This window comes from Nerophis ophidion, linkage group LG04 (genome assembly GCF_033978795.1).
Source record: "Nerophis ophidion isolate RoL-2023_Sa linkage group LG04, RoL_Noph_v1.0, whole genome shotgun sequence".
Lineage (NCBI taxonomy): Eukaryota > Metazoa > Chordata > Actinopteri > Syngnathiformes > Syngnathidae > Nerophis > Nerophis ophidion.
This window is the reverse complement of record NC_084614.1, coordinates 1,670,582-1,691,983: the sequence shown is the minus strand read 5'-3', so window position 1 is coordinate 1,691,983 and position 21,402 is coordinate 1,670,582. Positions and strand designations below refer to the sequence as shown.

At 43.9% G+C, this 21,402-nt stretch overlaps 2 protein-coding genes across 4 annotated transcripts; both read right to left on the bottom strand.

Annotated features, from left to right (window-relative positions):
* Positions 1-942: 942 nt before the first annotated feature.
* Positions 943-5,669, bottom strand: LOC133550691 (major histocompatibility complex class I-related gene protein-like). 3 transcript variants are annotated; one of them, XM_061896667.1, is made up of 8 exons: positions 5,471-5,669; positions 2,365-2,637; positions 2,016-2,306; positions 1,675-1,959; positions 1,476-1,607; positions 1,345-1,377; positions 1,117-1,222; positions 943-1,052 (listed from the first exon to the last, which is right to left on the bottom strand). In XM_061896667.1, the coding sequence occupies exons 1-7, from the start codon at positions 5,523-5,525 to the stop codon at positions 1,122-1,124; spliced, it is 1,170 nt and encodes a 389-aa protein (XP_061752651.1). In that variant the 5' UTR covers positions 5,526-5,669; the 3' UTR covers positions 943-1,052; positions 1,117-1,121. The 3 variants fall into 3 exon arrangements, with proteins under 3 accessions (XP_061752651.1, XP_061752650.1, XP_061752649.1); XM_061896666.1 differs by having other exon boundaries at positions 1,117-1,285; positions 1,346-1,377; positions 5,471-5,668; XM_061896665.1 differs by having other exon boundaries at positions 1,117-1,377; positions 5,471-5,668.
* A 5,287-nt stretch (positions 5,670-10,956) lies between these two features.
* On the bottom strand, positions 10,957-20,886 carry qrfp (pyroglutamylated RFamide peptide). Its single transcript, XM_061896479.1, has 2 exons — positions 19,650-20,886; positions 10,957-11,397 (listed from the first exon to the last, which is right to left on the bottom strand). The coding sequence occupies exon 2, from the start codon at positions 11,395-11,397 to the stop codon at positions 11,020-11,022; it is 378 nt and encodes a 125-aa protein (XP_061752463.1). The 5' UTR covers positions 19,650-20,886; the 3' UTR covers positions 10,957-11,019.
* Positions 20,887-21,402: the final 516 nt, after the last annotated feature.

The window sequence follows — 21,402 nt, the reverse complement described above, 5'->3', positions numbered from 1 at the left end:
ATAATACTACATGAGTACATGAGGTATAATAATACTACATGAGGTATACTAATACTACATGAGGTATAATAATACTACATGAGTACATGAGGTGTAATAATACTACATGAGGTATAATAATACTACATGAGTACATGAGGTATACTAATACTACATGAGGTATACTAATACTACATGAGGTATAATAATACTACATGAGGTATAATAATACTACATGAGTACATGAGGTATAATAATACTACATGAGGTATACTAATACTACATGAGGTATAATAATACTACATGAGGTATAATAATACTACATGAGTACATGAGGTATAATAATACTACATGAGGTATAATAATACTACATGAGTACATGAGGTATAATAATACTACATGAGGTATAATAATACTATCACTTCACTACATGAGTACATGAGGTATACTAATACCACATGAGGTACAATAATACTACATGAGGTATAATAATACTACATGAGTACATGAGGTATAATAATACTACATGAGGTATACTAATACTACATGAGGTATAATAATACTACATGAGGTATAATAATACTACATGAGTACATGAGGTATAATAATACTACATGAGGTATACTAATACTACATGAGGTATAATAATACTACATGAGGTATAATAATACTACATGAGTACATGAGGTATAATAATACTACATGAGGTATAATAATACTACATGAGTACATGAGGTATAATAATACTACATGAGGTATAATAATACTATCACTTCACTACATGAGTACATGAGGTATACTAATACCACATGAGGTACAATAATACTACATGAGGTATAATAATACTACATGAGTACACATGCATATATTTGTGTTGGCGATGGCGTGCTGGCTGCTGATGCTTGACTCCGCCCACCACACAAGTGAGATGGCGTGTCAGTGAAGAGAGAGAGAAGCACTGTGTTACCATGGAAACACAAAGGTATTTATTTCATCATGAACAGCAGGGATTCTGACGTGGCCACGCCCACATGGATGATGTCACAGGTGTGAGTCCGGGGTCAGCAGCTGAGCTGTAGGGGGAGGGGCGCACTTTGTGTTAGCTCCATATGCACCACATAGGCCACGCCCACTTACCTGACTCAAGAGCCTCGGCGGGAAGAGCAGGTGGTTCCTGCAGGTGAGCAGCGGTGGGTGTGTCCTCCGCAGCGGCGCCAGGACAGAGACGACGGGCTTGTACTTCCTGCGGCGACGCGTCAATAACCGAGTCCACGCCCGAGTCCAGCGAGTAGGTAAGTGTGGGGTCCGCCAAGACAGGAAGTGGCGTCAGCGCTGCCTTTGAAGCGGCGCCACGGCGAGACTCACCTTTCACCTGGCCGTGCAGGAACTTGTCAGCCGCTGGAAGGACGACACAAACACGTTACATCATCCATGACATCATCGGCGAGGCCAAGGTGATTGACTTGATGACAGCTGGCCAGCGAGCCAACACACACCTGGTGACTCCTCCCCTTTGGTCCTCCTGCAGAGCCGCCACCAGACCAGCAGCGTCACCAACAGACAAACGGCGGCGGAGATGACGGCGGCGGTGGCGATGGCGTTGAGTCCTTTGTGGGTGGGGGCGCCATCTGAGGACAGAAGTGCACGTTGACACGCCCGTGACGGCCAGCGAGGCGTAGAGAATGGCGGCCTCACCCCAAAGTGCGTCCACGCTGAGACCGGACGCAGGATGTCGGAGCGTGCAGGTGAAGGCGGCGGCGTCGCTCCTCAACACCTCCACGCTGTCCCGCCTCTGGAAGCTGGAGTCCTCGTTGGGCCGCACGCCCGAAGACGTCACCCCGTCCTCCCGGGTCAGGGCGCGGCGGTCGCGCTGGATCTCCAAGATGGCGTCCTTGTGGTAGAAGCCCGTGGCCAAGCAGGTGAGCAGCAGATTGTCGGCCAGGTGCGACTTCCTGGCGAACAGGAAGAGGGCGGGCGGCTCTGCAAGGACAAGCGTGTGAGCAGCGGGTTCCACTTCGCCACCGTGCTAAACGTACGCGCTTGCTCCACGCCGTCCCGCTGGTACTTGAGGAAGTGAGTCATCCAGGTGACGCACTCATTGTTCAGGTAGGCGCGGGTGTAGTCCTTCAGCAGGTGCACCTCGTCCCACTTCCTCTTGGTCTCCAGCGCCGCGTCGGAGGCCGCCACCCACACCGCCCGCTCGTAGTCGAAGGACAGGAAGTTGCGGCCGTCGTAGCTGAAGCGGTCGACGCCGCGCCGGAACTCCACGCTGCCGTCGGGCCGCAGGTCGCCGTGGCAACCGTGCAACCACTGCAGGACGTGCAGGCCTGCGGGGAGGAGGCGTGTCAGGGCACCTGGGGAGGAGGCGGGGCCGGCTGCTCTCACCTGAGGTGTTGTGTCTGAGGCGCTGCAGCAAGATGTCCATGTTGACCTTGAACCAGCGCTGCTTGCTCCGCCTCGCCTCGCTGCCTCGCCGCCAGTAGTTGGCGCCCAGCTTGTCTTTCATCCACGCCTGCTTGGGCACCTTCACCATGGCAACGCTGTCATAGTAGTCGATCACGTGACCGTCCAGCACGCCCATCGCCGTGAACTCCTGCGCCCCCGCCAGCACCGCCCCCTCCGACACCGCCGTGTAGATGTAGGTCAGAGAGTGCCCGTCTGACACACACACACACACACACACACACACATGCGCGTAAGGACATGCTGCACACACACTTGTAACACACACACATGTAACACACACACTTGTAACAAACACTCGCCTGTAACACACACGCACACCTGTAACACAAACACCGGGAACACGCACACACCTGGACCACACACTTGTTACACACACCTGGAACACACACATTCCTGTAACATGCACACACCTGTAACACACACTTGTGATGCCCCCAAAACACAATTGTAACACCCACATTTGTTACACCCACACCCACACCAACACTCTTGTAACAAACACAGACTTGTAACACTCACAAACACTCTTGTAGAAAACACTTGTGACACCCACACACACACCCTTGTAACAAACACACCTGAAACACACACTTTCCTGTAACACGCACACACCTGTAACACACGCTTGTGATGCCCCAACACACTCTTGTAACAAACACATGTGTAACACCCACACGCACACTTTTGTAACAAACACAAGTGTAGCACCCACCCACACTCTTGTAACACCCACAACACACTCTCTTATAACAAACACAATTGTAACACCCCCCCAAACACACACACTTTTGTAACAAACACACTTGTAACACCCACAACACACTCTCTTGTAACAAACACACTTGTAACACCCCCCCAAACACACACACTTTTGTAACAAACACACTTGTAACACCACAAAACACACATCCTTGTAACAAACACACTTGTAACACCACAAACACACACACACACACTCTTGTAACAAACACACTTGTAACACACACAAACACACACACTCTTGTAACAAACACACTTGTAACATTACAAACACACACACACACAAACACTTGTAACAAACACACTTGTAACACACACACTCTCTTGTAGCAAATACACTTGTAACACACACTTTTGTAACAAACACACTTGTAACACACACACACACTCTTGTTAACAAACACACTTGTAACACCCACACACACTCTCGTAACAAACACACTTATAACACCCACACACACTCTCGTAACAAACACACTTATAACACCCACACACACTCTCGTAACAAACACACTTATAACACCCACACACACTCTCGTAACAAACACACTTATAACACCCACACACACTCTCGTAACAAACACACTTATAACGCCCACACACACTCTCGTAACAAACACACTTGTAACACCCACACACACTCTCGTAACAAACACACTTGTAACACCCACACACACTCTCGTAACAAACACACTTGTAACACCCACACACACTCTCGTAACAAACACACTTGTAACACCCACACACACTCTTGTAACAAACACACTTGTAACACCCACACACACTCTCGTAACAGACACACTTGTAACACCCACATACCTCATTTATTTTGAGCCCGAACACAAAGAGGATGAAGAATAAGTTTTAGAGAGTGTAACGAGAGGACCTTCCATCTCAATCTATTCAGCATGTCAAGGCATAACAAGCATGTGTGTTCTTGTCTCACAAAATGATTGTGAATGGTTAACACATCTCTTTATTTCCAGTATGACTGACCTGATCATGTGGTCAGAGTGCAAGTTACGTCACCGACGTACAATCTAGGGAAACTACCGGAGATATTGGAAGGGAAATATTCCACTTAGAGCAGGGCGAGAGAACCTGTGGCTCTCGAGCCAGATGTGGTTCTTTTGATGACTGCCATGAGTCAGGAATAATCCTGCTGGGAATCACAGTCTTAAAAATAACCTTCTAAATATAAAACATTCTCATGCATTTTCATGTGTTTCTGTCAAGAAGTCACATGACGCTCAAACATATTTGATTATTATTATTGGTTGGCTTCAGAAGAACAATCTTATTAAAATAATAAGAGAGGCACACATTTTTGGTTTTCATCAGGGAAAGTCCAAATAAAAGAGGAGGCGTAGAATTCTCTTGTCAGGTCTAGGACCACACTGAACAAGGTACAGGTCTACATCAGGTCTAGGACCACACTGAACAAGGTACAGGTCTACATCCGGTCTAGGACCACACTGAACAAGGTACAGGTCTACATCAGGTCTAGGACCACACTGAACAAGGTACAGGTCTACATCAGGTCTAGGACCACACTGAACAAGGTACAGGTCTACATCAGGTCTAGGACCACACTGAACAAGGTACAGGTCTACATCAGGTCTAGGACCACACTGAACAAGGTACAGGTCTACATCAGGTCTAGGACCACACTGAACAAGGTACAGGTCTACATCAGGTCTAGGACCACACTGAACAAGGTACAGGTCTACATCAGGTCTAGGACCACACTGAACAAGGTACAGGTCTACATCAGGTCTAGGACCACACTGAACAAGGTACAGGTCTACATCAGGTCTATGACCACACTGAACAAGGTACAGGTCTACATCAGGTCTAGGACCACACTGAACAAGGTACAGGTCTACATCAGGTCTAGGACCACACTGTACACGTCTTTCTCCTCGTTGAGCTAAATTGAATCCTGTCTCTGTTGAATTCCTTGCTTCTTGTCTGCTTAATAGATGTCATCAGTGTTTCAACCTGACACTTGTGTTCAGTGTTGGAAATATTACACGACTCTCACTGAAATACATTTGAAAATATTTGGCTTTCATGGCTCATCGCAGCCAAAAAGGTTCTCGACCCCTGATTTAGTCGTTATTGTCACGTCATAAACACGAGGAAGTAAAGTTGAAAGCAGACAATAAAACATTTGAAGTTTATGAAGACGATGAAGTAAAGTTGAAAGCAGACAATAAAACATTTGAAGTTAGTTTTTCACTACTGAGAAGAAGCTCGGACTCACCAGAGTTGGCGCGCCTTGCAGCCGCCAAAAGAAGGCAGAAGCTGGTCAGAAACATTTCGACAGAGTCCAGGGGACACCTGTCCAAGGTGCTCAAGGTGTTGGTGAAGAGGAAAAGTTGACTTTGACTGAAGAATGTTCTGCTGACAACTGCTGCTGCGTCGCTGTCAGCGCGGTGCGTTCAGGAGCAACTCGGATATTAACTATGTTGGGCTTCCTTTACTCCCTGCTACGCACTAACGTAAAATATCATAACCAACCTTTGGCTCCGTAGTTGGCAGTTTACTCACATTACCTACGGAGCTAAAGGTTGGTTATGATATTATACGTTAGTGCGTAGCAGGGAGTAAAGGAAGCCCAACATGGCTAATATCCGAGCTGCTCCTGAACGCACCGCGCTGACAGCGACGCAGCTAATGACACAACAAGGATTGCAGCACTTTCACATCAATAATCCACCTTGTCGTCTAATAAGCAAAACAAGGTGGCTTCTTGTCCGACACTTGCAGCCGGTCTTGAACGCATCACCACTTTCTGTCTTCCAAACTTCAAGTTGTTGTACCTGTCACACCTGTTCAACAACAACATTCACTCACACCTTGTTGACAACAACATCCAGTCAGACCTTTTTCAAAACGACATTCAGTCACAACTGTAAATAAACAGCATTTAGTCCCACTGGTAAACAAACAACTGCCAGTGACACCCGTACTCAACAATCACTGACACCTGTAGAAAATAATCAGTGACAGGTGTAAACAAACAACAATCAGTGACAGGTGTAAAAAAACAACAATCAGTGACAGGTGTAAACAAAAAACAATCACTGACAGGTGTAAACAAACAACAATCAGTGACAGGTGTAAAGAAACAACAATCAGTGACAGGTGTAAACAAACAACAATCGGTGACAGGTGTAAAGAAACAACAATCGGTGACAGGTGTAAAGAAACAACAATCAGTGACAGGTGTAAAGAAACAACAATCAGTGAAAGGTGTAAAGAAACAACAATCGGTGACAGGTGTAAAGAAACAACAATCGGTGACAGGTGTAAAGAAACAACAATCAGTGACAGGTGTAAAGAAACAACAATCAGTGACAGGTGTAAAGAAACAACAATCGGTGACAGGTGTAAACAAAAAACAACAATCAGTGACAGGTGTAAAGAAACAACAATCAGTGAAAGTTGTAAAGAAACAACAATCAGTGACAGGTGTAAACAAACAACAACAATCAGTGACAGGTGTAAAAAAACAACAATCAGTGACAGTTGTAAAGAAACAACAATCAGTGACAGTTGTAAAGAAACAACAATCAGTAACAGGTGTAAACAAACAACAACAATCAGTGACAGGTGTAAAGAAACAACAATCAGTGACAGGTGTAAACAAACAACAACAATCAGTGACAGGTGTAAACAAACAACAACAATCAGTGACAGGTGTAAATAAACAACAATCAGTGACAGGTGTAAACAAACATCAATCAGTGACAGGTGTAAACAAACAACAATCACTGACAGGTGTAAACAAACAACAATCAGTGACAGGTGTAAAGAAACAACAATCAGTGACAGGTGTAAACAAACAACAATCACTGACACCAGTAGAAAATAATCAGTGACAGGTGTAAAGAAACAACAATCAGTGACAGGTGTAAAGAAACAACAATCAGTGACAGGTGTAAAGAAACAACAATCGGTGACAGGTGTAAACAAAAAACAACAATCAGTGACAGGTGTAAAGAAACAACAATCAGTGACAGTTGTAAAGAAACAACAATCAGTGACAGTTGTAAAGAAACAACAATCAGTGACAGGTGTAAACAAACAACAACAATCAGTGACAGGTGTAAAGAAACAACAATCAGTGACAGGTGTAAAAAAACAACAATCAGTGACAGGTGTAAAGAAACAACAATCAGTGACAGGTGCAAAGAAACATCAGTGACATGTGTAAACAAACAACAACAATCAGTGACAGGTGTAAAGAAACAACAATCAGTGACAGGTGTAAACAAACAACAACAATCAGTGACAGGTGTAAACAAACAACAACAATCAGTGACAGGTGTAAATAAACAACAATCAGTGACAGGTGTAAACAAACAACAATCAGTGACAGGTGTAAACAAACAACAATCACTGACAGGTGTAAACAAACAACAATCAGTGACAGGTGTAAAGAAACAACAATCAGTGACAGGTGTAAACAAACAACAATCACTGACACCAGTAGAAAATAATCAGTGACAGGTGTAAAGAAACAACAATCAGTGACAGGTGTAAAGAAACAACAATCAGTGACAGGTGTAAAGAAACAACAATCGGTGACAGGTGTAAACAAAAAACAACAATCAGTGACAGGTGTAAAGAAACAACAATCAGTGACAGTTGTAAAGAAACAACAATCAGTGACAGTTGTAAAGAAACAACAATCAGTGACAGGTGTAAACAAACAACAACAATCAGTGACAGGTGTAAAGAAACAACAATCAGTGACAGGTGTAAAGAAACAACAACAATCAGTGACAGGTGTAAAGAATCAACAATCAGTGACAGGTGTAAAGAAACAACAATCAGTGACAGGTGTAAACAAACAACAATCAGTGACAGGTGTAAAGAAACAACAATCATTGACAGGTGTAAAGAAACAACAATCAGTGACAGGTGTAAAGAAACAACAACAATCAGTGACAGGTGTAAACAAACAACAATCGGTGACAGGTGTAAAGAAACAACAATCGGTGACAGGTGTAAAGAAACAACAATCGGTGACAGGTGTAAAGAAACAACAATCAGTGACAGGTGTAAACAAACAACAACAATCAGTGACAGGTGTAAAGAAAAAACAATCAGTGACAGGTGTAAAGAAACAACAACAATCTGTGACAGGTGTAAAGAAACAACAATCAGTGACAGGTGTAAAGAAACAACAACAATCAGTGACAGGTGTAAAGAAACAACAATCAGTGACAGGTGTAAAGAAACAACAACAATCAGTGACAGGTGTAAAGAAACAACAACAATCAGTGACAGGTGTAAAGAAACAACAATCAGTGACAGGTGTAAAGAAACAACAATCAGTGACAGGTGTAAAGAAACAACAACAATCAGTGACAGGTGTAAAGAAACAACAATCAGTGACAGGTGTAAAGAAACAACAATCAGTGACAGGTGTAAAGAAACAACAACAATCAGTGACAGGTGTAAAGAAACAACAACAATCAGTGACAGGTGTAAAGAAACAACAATCAGTGACAGGTGTAAAGAAACAACAACAATCAGTGACAGGTGTAAAGAAACAACAACAATCAGTGACAGGTGTAAAGAAACAACAATCAGTGACAGGTGTAAAGAAACAACAACAATCAGTGACAGGTGTAAAGAAACAACAACAATCAGTGACAGGTGTAAAGAAACAACAATCAGTGACAGGTGCAAAGAAACATCAGTGACATGTGTAAACAAACAACAACAATCAGTGACAGGTGTAAAGAAACAACAATCAGTGACAGGTGTAAACAAACAACAACAATCAGTGACAGGTGTAAACAAACAACAACAATCAGTGACAGGTGTAAATAAACAACAATCAGTGACAGGTGTAAACAAACAACAATCAGTGACAGGTGTAAACAAACAACAATCACTGACAGGTGTAAACAAACAACAATCAGTGACAGGTGTAAAGAAACAACAATCAGTGACAGGTGTAAACAAACAACAATCACTGACACCAGTAGAAAATAATCAGTGACAGGTGTAAAGAAACAACAATCAGTGACAGGTGTAAAGAAACAACAATCAGTGACAGGTGTAAAGAAACAACAATCGGTGACAGGTGTAAACAAAAAACAACAATCAGTGACAGGTGTAAAGAAACAACAATCAGTGACAGTTGTAAAGAAACAACAATCAGTGACAGTTGTAAAGAAACAACAATCAGTGACAGGTGTAAACAAACAACAACAATCAGTGACAGGTGTAAAGAAACAACAATCAGTGACAGGTGTAAAGAAACAACAACAATCAGTGACAGGTGTAAAGAATCAACAATCAGTGACAGGTGTAAAGAAACAACAATCAGTGACAGGTGTAAACAAACAACAATCAGTGACAGGTGTAAAGAAACAACAATCATTGACAGGTGTAAAGAAACAACAATCAGTGACAGGTGTAAAGAAACAACAACAATCAGTGACAGGTGTAAACAAACAACAATCGGTGACAGGTGTAAAGAAACAACAATCGGTGACAGGTGTAAAGAAACAACAATCGGTGACAGGTGTAAAGAAACAACAATCAGTGACAGGTGTAAACAAACAACAACAATCAGTGACAGGTGTAAAGAAAAAACAATCAGTGACAGGTGTAAAGAAACAACAACAATCTGTGACAGGTGTAAAGAAACAACAATCAGTGACAGGTGTAAAGAAACAACAACAATCAGTGACAGGTGTAAAGAAACAACAATCAGTGACAGGTGTAAAGAAACAACAACAATCAGTGACAGGTGTAAAGAAACAACAACAATCAGTGACAGGTGTAAAGAAACAACAATCAGTGACAGGTGTAAAGAAACAACAATCAGTGACAGGTGTAAAGAAACAACAACAATCAGTGACAGGTGTAAAGAAACAACAATCAGTGACAGGTGTAAAGAAACAACAATCAGTGACAGGTGTAAAGAAACAACAACAATCAGTGACAGGTGTAAAGAAACAACAACAATCAGTGACAGGTGTAAAGAAACAACAATCAGTGACAGGTGTAAAGAAACAACAACAATCAGTGACAGGTGTAAAGAAACAACAACAATCAGTGACAGGTGTAAAGAAACAACAATCAGTGACAGGTGTAAAGAAACAACAACAATCAGTGACAGGTGTAAAGAAACAACAACAATCAGTGACAGGTGTAAAGAAACAACAACAATCAGTGACAGGTGTAAAGAAACAACAACAATCAGTGACAGGTGTAAAGAAACAACAACAATCAGTGACAGGTGTAAAGAAACAACAATCAGTGACAGGTGTAAAGAAACAACAATCAGTGACAGGTGTAAAGAAACAACAACAATCAGTGACAGGTGTAAAGAAACAACAATCAGTGACAGGTGTAAAGAAACAACAATCAGTGACAGGTGTAAAGAAACAACAACAATCAGTGACAGGTGTAAAGAAACAACAACAATCAGTGACAGGTGTAAAGAAACAACAATCAGTGACAGGTGTAAAGAAACAACAACAATCAGTGACAGGTGTAAAGAAACAACAACAATCAGTGACAGGTGTAAAGAAACAACAATCAGTGACAGGTGTAAAGAAACAACAACAATCAGTGACAGGTGTAAAGAAACAACAACAATCAGTGACAGGTGTAAAGAAACAACAACAATCAGTGACAGGTGTAAAGAAACAACAACAATCAGTGACAGGTGTAAAGAAACAACAATCAGTGACAGGTGGTATGTATTTATTTATTCCATTGAAGTGATGGTTGCCATGGTTTCATGTCACGGCTGTGCAAAGAAGAAGAGTCCATGGGACTTTAGCCCCGCCCCCTCCAGGCCTCATTGGTCCATCTCTTCCTGCCGAAGCGGAAGCCGAAGCCGCCCTTCTCCCGGCTGACACTCTGCAGCCCGCCCACCATGGAGGTCAGCGGGCCGCCGGAGCGCACGCCCTCGCCGTCTTCCCCCGCCTGCCGCACACGCACCAACACGTGCTCCTCATCCAAGGACGCCGCCTCCAGCCGCTGCTCCTGCGGCCACGCCCAGGGACTCCTGTGGGGGGCGTGGAGGCGCCCCGGCCCCGACATCACCTGGTAGGGCGGCCGAGGGTGTGATGTCACCGTGGGCGGGGCTTGGAAGAGGAGAGTTAGGGAGAGCAGGGTGAAGGGCGAGCTGCCGGGATGCTGACCCGCCCACATCTGCAACACACACACACACATTACATCTGTTACACACACATTACATCTGTTACACACACACACACCACATTACATCTGTTACACATACACACAAACATTACATCTGCAACACACACACACACATTACATCTGTTACACACACACACACACATTACATCTGTTACACACACACACAAACACATTACATCTGCTACACGCACACACACACATATTACATCTGTTACACACACACACACACACACATTACATCTGTTACACACACACACAAACATTACATCTGCAACACACACATTACATCTGTTACACACACACACACACACAAACACATTACATCTGTTACACACACACACACACACATTACATCTGTTACACACACACATTACATCTGTTACACACACACACACCACATTACATCTGCTACACACACACACACATTACATCTGTTACACACGCACACACATTACATCTGCAACACACACACACATTACATCTGTTACACACACACACACACACACATTACATCTGTTACACACACACACACATTACATCTGTTACACACACACACACTACATCTGTTACACACACAAACATTACATCTGCAACACACACACACACACACACATTACATCTGTTACACACACACACACATTACATCTGTTACACACACACACATTACATTTGTTACACACACACACACACCACATTACATCTGCTACACACACACACACACACATTACATCTGTTACACACACACACACATTACATCTGCAACACACACACACATTACATCTGTTACACACACACAAACACATTACATCTGTTACACACACACACACTACATCTGTTACACACACACACATTACATCTGTTACACACACACACACACACCACATTACATCTGCTACACACACACATTACATCTGTTACACACACACACACACACACATTACATCTGTTACACACACACACACAAACACATTACATCTGTTACACACACACACACAAACACATTACATCTGTTACACACACACACCACATTACATCTGCTACACACACACACATTACATATGTTACACACACACACACATTACATCTGTTACACACACACACACAAACACATTACATCTGTTACACACACACACATTACATCTGTTACACACACACACATTACAACTGTTACACACACACACACACACACACCACATTACATCTGCTACACACACACACACACACATTACATCTGTTACACACACACACACACACACATTACATCTGCAACACACACACACACACACACATTACATCTGTTACACACACACACACAAACACATTACATCTGTTACACACACACACACACACACATTACATCTGTTACACACACACCACATTACATCTGCTACACACACACACACACACATTACATCTGTTACACACACACACACATTACATCTGCAACACACGCACACACACACATTACATCTGCTACACACACACACACACTCATCTGCAACACACACACATTACATCTGCAACACACACACATTACATCTGCAACACACATACACACACACACATTACATCTGCAACACACACATACACACACACACATTACATCTGCTACACACACACACTCATCTGCAACACACACACATTACAACTGCAACACACACACATTACAACTGCAACACACACACACATTACATCTGCAACACACACACACATTACATCTGCAACACACACACACACACCCTACATTACATCTGCAACACACACACACACATCACATCTGCAACACACACACATTACATCTGCAACACACACACATTACATCTGCAACACACACACACACACACACACACCCTACATTACATCTGCAACACACACACACACACACACACACACACACACACACACACACACACACACCCTACATTACATCTGCAGCACACACACACACACATTACATCTGCAACACACACACATTACATAAGCAACACACACACAATTACATCTGCAACACACACACACACAGCTGTTACACACAATCACATTGCATTAGCTACACACTCTCACACACACACACAGTACATCTGCAACACACACACACACACACACACATATCTGCTACACGCAATCACATTGCATTAGCTACACACACACACACATTACGTCTGCAACACACACTCACACATTACATCAGCTACACACACACACACACACACACACACAAACATGTATATTCAAACCACACACATATCGTACATGTAAACACAACAACTCAGACATACACAAATATCACACATGTAAACAACATACAAACATACACAAATATCACACATGTAAACAACAACAAAAATATCACATATGTAAACAACAACATACAAACATACACAAATATTACATATTCAAACAACGCAAATATTACATATGTAAACAACACAAACATCACATATGTAAACACAACACCTCAAACATACACAAATATCACATGTAAACACAACAACACAAACGTACACAAATATCACACATGTAAACACAACAACACAAACATACACAAACATCACACATTTAAACACAACAACACAAACATACACAAATATCACATGTAAACACAACAACACAAACGTACACAAACATCACACATTTAAACACAACAACACGAACATACACAAACATCACACATTTAAACACAACAACACAGACATACACAAACATCACATTTGTAAACACAACAACAGAAATGTGTACAAAATCACATATGTAAACAACAACACAAACATGTAATAATAATATAAGAAACATAATAATAATATTTATAGTCAGAAAAATAACATTTACAGTAAGAAAACAAATAACAATAATAATAATAATATTTACAGTTTCCTCTCTGAGCTGCCACCCTATTGAGGTAGAGGAGTTAGCATGTCCCAAAGACCCTAGGAGCTATGTTGTCCGGGGGGTTCTACGCCCCCTGGTGGTCCCAGGATCATTGGGACCCTGGTATGTTGTCCGGGGGGTTCTATGCCCCCTGGTTGTCCCAGGATCATTGGGACCCTGGTATGTTGTCCGGGGGGGGGGGGGGTTCTATGCCCCCTGGTTGTCCCAGGATCATTGGGACCCTGGTATGTTGTCCGGGGGGTTCTATGCCCCCTGGTTGTCCCAGGATCATTGGGACCCTGGTATGTTGTCCGGGGGGTTCTATGCCCCCTGGTTGTCCCAGGATCATTGGGACCCTGGTATGTTGTCCAGGGGGTTCTATGCCCCCTGGTGGTCCCAGGATCATTGGGACCCTGGTATGTTGTCCGGGGGGTTCTATGCCCCCTGGTTGTCCCAGGATCATTGGGACCCTGGTATGTTGTCCGGGGGGGGGGGTTCTATGCCCCCTGGTTGTCCCAGGATCATTGGGACCCTGGTATGTTGTCCGGGGGGTTCTATGCCCCCTGGTTGTCCCAGGATCATTGGGACCCTGGTATGTTGTCCGGGGGGTTCTATGCCCCCTGGTTGTCCCAGGATCATTGGGACCCTGGTATGTTGTCCAGGGGGTTCTATGCCCCCTGGTTGTCCCAGGATCATTGGGACCCTGGTATGTTGTCCGGGGGGGGGTTCTATGCCCCCTGGTTGTCCCAGGATCATTGGGACCCTGGTATGTTGTCCGGGGGGGTTCTATGCCCCCTGGTTGTCCCAGGATCATTGGGACCCTGGTATGTTGTCCGGGGGGGTTCTATGCCCCCTGGTTGTCCCAGTATCATTGGGACCCTGGTATGTTGTCCGGGGGGTTCTATGCCCCCTAGTTGTCCCAGGATCATTGGGACCCTGGTATGTTGTCCAGGGGGTTATATGCCCCCTGGTAGGGTCTCCCAAGGCAAACAGGTCCAAGGTGAGGGATCAGACAAAGAGCAGCTCCAAGACTTATATGAAGAAAACAATCCAAGGACCCAGACCTCTCTCCCCAGGACGCGGGTCACTGGGGCCCCCCTCTGGAGCCAGGCCCGCAGGTGGGTCAGGATGGCGAGCGCCTGGTGGCCAGGCCTGTTCCCATGGGGCTCGGCCCGAAGAGGCAATGTGGGTCCCCCCTCCAATGGACTCACCACTCATGGGAGGGGCCAAAGAGGTCGGGTGCAATGTGGGCTGGGCGGAAGCTGAAGGCAGGGCACTTGGCGGTCTGATCCTGGGCTACATAAGCTAGCTCTTGGGATGTGGAACGTCACCTCACTGGGGGGAAGGAGCCTGAGCTAGTGCGCGAGGTAGAGAAGTTCCGGCTGGATATAGTCGGACGCACCTCGACGCACAGCAAGGGCTCTGGAACCAGTTCTCTCAAAAGGGACTGGACTCTCTTCCACTCTGGCGTTGCCGGCAGTGAGAGGCGACGGGCTGGGGTGGCAATTCTTGTTGCGCCCCGGCTCAAAGCCTGCACGTTGGAGTTCAACCCAGTGGACGAGAGGGTAGCCTCCCTCCGCCTTCGGGTGGGGGGACGGGTCCTTATTGCTGTTTGTGCTTACGCACCAAACAGCAGTTCAGAGTACCCACCCTTTTTGGGTACACTGGAGGGAGTACTGGAGAGTGCTCCCCCGGGTGATTCCCTTGTCCTACTGGGAGACTTCAACGCTCACGTTGGCAACGACAGTGAAACCTGGAGAGGCGTGATTGGGAGGAATGGCCGTCCGGATCTGAACCCGAGTGCTGTTTTGTTATTGGACTTTTGTGCTGGTCCCAGATTGTCCATAACAAACACCATGTTCAAACATAAGGGTGTCCATATGTGCACTTGGCACCAGGACACCCAAGGCCGCAGTTCCATGATCGACTTTGTAGTTGTGTCATCAGATTTGCGGCCTCATGTTTTGGACACTCGGGTGAAGAGAGGGGCGGAGCTTTCTACCGATCACCACCTGGTGGTGAGTTGGCTGCGATGGTGGGGGAGGATGCCGGATAGACCTGGCAGGCCCAAGCGCATTGTGAGGGTCTGCTGGGAACGTCTGGCAGAGTCTCCTGTCAGACAAAGTTTCAATTCCCACCTCCGGAAGAACTTTGAACATGTCACAAGGGAGGTGCTGGACATCGAGTCCGAGTGGACCATGTTCCGCACCTCTATTGTTGAAGCGGCTGATTGGAGCTGTGGTCGCAAGGTAGTTGGTGCCTGTCGTGGCGGCAATCCCAGAAGGTGAGGGATGCCGTTAAGCTGAAGAAAGAGTCCTATCAGGTCTTTTTGGCTCATAGGACTCTGGAGGCAATGGACAGGTACCGACAGGCCAAGTGGTGTGCAGCTTCAGCGGTTGCGGAGGAAAAACTTGGACATGGGAGGAATTTGGGGAATCCATGGATAACAACTTCTGGGCGGATTCAAAGCGATTCCGGACCACCATCCGCGGCCTCAGGAAGGGCAAGCAGCGCACTATCAACACCGTGTATGGTGCGGATGGTGTTCTGCTGACCTCTACTGCAGGTGTTGTGGATAGGTGGAAGGAATACTTCGAAGACCTCCTCAATCCCACCAACACGTCTTCCTATGAGGAAGCAGTTCCTGGGGAATCTGTGGTGGACTCTCCTATTTCTGGGGCTGAGGTTGCCGAGGTAGTTAAAAAGCTCCTCGGTGGCAAGGCCCCGGGGGTGGATGAGATCCGCCCGGAGTTCCTTAAGGCTCTGGATGATGTGGGGCTGTATGGTTGATAAGACTCTGCAACATTGCGTGGACATCAAAGGCGGTACGTCTGGATTGGTAGACCAAGGGCACTTTCTCTCTTTCCTCTTTGCAGCACCTCTCAAGCTCCATCAGCTTGGATGTCTCTGTACATTGCTGCATTCATCTTTCCCTCTATCCTGACTAGTCTAACAGTTCCTGCATGGCCACACCACAATGCTTTATTGTGGGGGTTAGGGTGACAGAGTGACCATGGTCTTGGTCACCTCTCTGATTAATCTCCAATCACTAAGTTCTAGAAGAGTCCAACGTATGGATCCATGTACAGATGATGCGGAGCACTCTGCTCACTGGGACCTTCAGGTTTTCTGTACACTTCTCCGGATGTGTGCCCGGAGACCATCCTGTCTCGGAGGTCTACAGACAATTCATAGGACTTCCTTCTTGGTTTGTGCTCTGCCACGCGGGACCTTGGATTAAATCATGTCCAACCAACTGAATTGACCACAAGTGGACTCCACTGAAGCTGCAGCAACACCTCAAGGAGGATCAGTTGAAACAGGAAGTACCTGAGATCACCTATGATCTTCAAGGCAAACATGGTCAGTACTTATGTGACTCCTTACTTTGCACATTTGCAAGAAAACTCCTAAGAGACCTGGCTACCTCGTCATTATGGGGTATTGTGTGTAGAACTTTGAGGACAAAATATGATACTCCCGTATACTAAAGTAATGTCCGATCAGTACCTTAGAAAATTCGAGGTTCAGACTCTTGTTCGTCAAACTAATAATAATAATAATAACTGCTATAGCCGCCGCAACGTTAATATATTATATTATATTCTATATTAATGCTGCCACAAGGACAACTCTTGCTGACCTACTGCCCTCGGTAATGGCACCATTCCCAAAGTATGTGGGCTCTATTGATAACCTCACTAACAACTTTAACGACGCCCTGCACCAAACCATTGATAACATAGCACCGCTAAATTTAAAAAAGGCTCCAAAAAAGCGCACCCCGTGGTTTACAGAAGAAACTAGAGCTCAGAAATTATTATGTAGAAAGCTGGAACGCAAATGGCGCACGACTAAACTTGAGGTGCACCATCAAGCATGGAGTGATGGTTTAATAACTTATAAACGCATGCTTACCTTAGCTAAAGCTAATTATTACTCAAATCTCATCCACCGTAATAAAAACGATCCTAAATTTTTGTTTAGTACGGTAGCATCGCTAACCCAACAAGGGACTCCTTCCAGTAGCTCAACCCACTCAGCTGATGACTTTATGCAATTCTTTAGTAAGAAAATTGAACTTATTAGAAAGGAGATTAAAGACAATGCGTCCCAGCTACAACGGGGTTCTATTAACACTGACACGATTGTATATACGGCGGATACTGCCCTCCAAAATAGTTTCTCTCGTTTTGAGGAAATAACATTAGAGGAATTGTTACAACGTGTAAATGGAATAAAACAGACAACATGTTTACTTGACCCACTTCCTGGGAAACTGATCAAGGAGCTCTTTGTATTATTAGGTCCATTAGTGCTAAATATTATAAACTTATCACTCTCCTCGGGCACTGTTCCCCTAGCATTCAAAAAAGCGGTTATTCATCCTCTTCTTAAAAGACCTAACCTCGTTCCTGACCTCATGGTAAACTACCGACCGGTGTCTCACCTTCCCTTTATTTCAAAAATCCTCAAAAAAATTGTTGCAGATCAGCTAAATGAACACTTAGCATCTAACAATCTATGTGAAACCTTTCAATCCGGTTTCAGGGCAAATCACTCCACGGAGACAGCCCTCGCAAAAATGACTAATGATCTATTGCTAACGATGGATTCTGATGCGTCATCTATGTTGCTGCTCTTATGTGGGCTCTACCGACGATGTCGTTGTGGTTTGTGCAGCCCTTTGAGACACTAGTGATTTAGGGCTATATGAATAATCATTGATTGATGATTGATTGAAAATGAAATGATTCCATTTTGAATCGAGGCTGGAACATAACATGTGAATACTTTCCTTATGTACCGGACAGGAATACATCACAACACATGGAAATACAAAACATAGAAATACATAAACAGATGACAAATAAAACCAGATGGAAAGATATAGAAATACATCAAAACAAAAAGAAATACATAAACATTTGATAAATAAAACAAATATAAATATGACAGAAATACGAGTTATACACACACATCAAAACATAAAAAAACAAACTATAAGCCACAGAAATACAACACACAGAAGAAATACAAAGAAAAACAGAAATATAAAACTTAAAAGTCATAGAAAATCAAAACACAGAAATATTAAAACAGAAACAAAAAGAAAAACATAAAAATATGTCAGAAATATAGATTATACATAATATGTATATATGTGCGTATATATGTATGTGTGTGTGTATATATACATATGTATATATATATATACATATGTATATATATATATATACATATGTATATATATACATATGTATATATATAAATGCATATACATATGTATATATGTGCATATACATATGTATATATGTGCATATACATATGTATATATATATGTGTATATATAAAAAGAGAGAGAGAGAACGTACCTTGGAGCGACTTTGATGTTCTGCGGTGCAAAGTTGGAGTTGACCGTTTTAAAAGGAGTCCTCCGTCCCGTAAGGTCACAGGTGGGCGTCGGTCATTAGTAGGCGAGTGGACTGACGCACGGCAACATTCAGGGTCGTCCCAGAAAACACTTGTCTTGTTAATTAGCCGCACCTAATTGCCCAGCAGGAAGCATGCGCTCGTTAAGATGCTTGTCTCCTGGAAACTCTTCTTCTCACATCATCACTAAGGTCATCCTGCTGGCTCCGCCCCGTTGCCACACACCATCTGAGGGCCCAAACACATGCACCCTCCTTGGCTCCGCCCCCTTTCTACACACCATCTGAGGGCCCAAACACATGCACCCTCCTTGGCTCCGCCCCCTTTCTACACACCATCTGAGGGCCCAAACACATGCATCATCCTTGGCTCCGCCCCCTTTCCACACACCATCTGAGGGCCCAAACACATGCATCCTCCTTGGCTCCGCCCCCTTTCTACACACCACCTTAGGGCCCAAACACATGCATCCTCCTTGGCTCCGCCCCCTTTCTACACACCATCTTAGGGCCCAAACACATGCATCCTCCTTGGCTCCGCCCCCTTTCCACACACCATCTGAGGGCCCAAACACATGCATCCTTCTTGGCTCCGCCCCCTTTCCACACACCATCTGAGGGCCCAAACACATGCATCCTCCTTGGCTCCGCCCCCTTTCCACACACCATCTGAGGGCCCGAACACATGCATACTCCTTGGCTCCGCCCCCTTTCCACACACCATCTGAGGGCCCGAACACATGCATCCTCCTTGGCTCCGCCCCCTTTCCACACACCATCTGAGGGCCCAAACACATGCATCCTCCTTGGCCCCGCCCCCTTTCCACACACCATCCGAGGGCCCGAACACATGCATCCTTCTTGGCTCCGCCCCCTTTCCACACACCATCTGAGGGCCCAAACACATGCATCCTCCTTGGCTCCGCCCCCTTTCTACACACCATCCAAGGGCCCAAACACATGCATCCTCCTTGGCTCCGCCCCCTTTCTACACACCATCTGAGGGCCCGAACACATGCATCCTCCTACGCTCCGCCCCCTTTCCACACACCATGTGATATGTTTTATTACATGTATCTTTTTAATTATTGTAAAATACAGATGTAATACAATATTTTATCACATCCATATTTATCATAATCAAGTATATATGTTTTATTATTACATGTATCTTTAATTATTATTTTAAAATACAAATGTAATACATTATGTTTATCATTTTCAAATCCATATGTAAAGTCAATTTTTTTATATCATATTATTTTGTACTATTGTATGTATTATGTTTGTAAAATCTTTATGGGATGTATAATTTATATAATATTTATGTTTTATTATTGTATGTATTATTTTTATCATGTAAACTGCTTTTCATATACATTTTTGTTATATATATTTGTTTTACTATTGTAAAATGCATACATTATATGTATTTTTTTAATCATAAAATACACATCAATCAATCAATCAATGTTTATTTATATAGCCCTAAATCTAATATACATTTTATTATATGTAATTGTCTACTACTATATGCATTTTTCATAATAATATGTATTGTTTTTTTTACTAATGTACACATTTTTCATTATCATAGTACAATGTATTAGTTATGTATTGTTTTAATATAATTACATGTATTATTTTTATATTTATTACTTGATGTATTTTTTTGTTATTGTAAAATGTAATATAT

Bases quoted from the DNA above. Each gene is read 5' to 3' on its own strand.
- qrfp (XM_061896479.1), bottom strand. From the start codon at position 11,397: ATGTGGGCGGGTCAGCATCCCGGCAGCTCGCCCTTCACCCTGCTCTCC.
- LOC133550691 (XM_061896665.1), bottom strand. From the start codon at position 5,525: ATGTTTCTGACCAGCTTCTGCCTTCTTTTGGCGGCTGCAAGGCGCGCC. The intron at 2,638-5,470 runs GTGAGTCCGAGC...TGTGTGTGTCAG, and splicing joins TGCAAGGCGCGCCAACTCTG to ACGGGCACTCTCTGACCTAC. The intron at 1,960-2,015 runs GTACGTTTAGCA...TTGTCCTTGCAG, and splicing joins GGACGGCGTGGAGCAAGCGC to AGCCGCCCGCCCTCTTCCTG.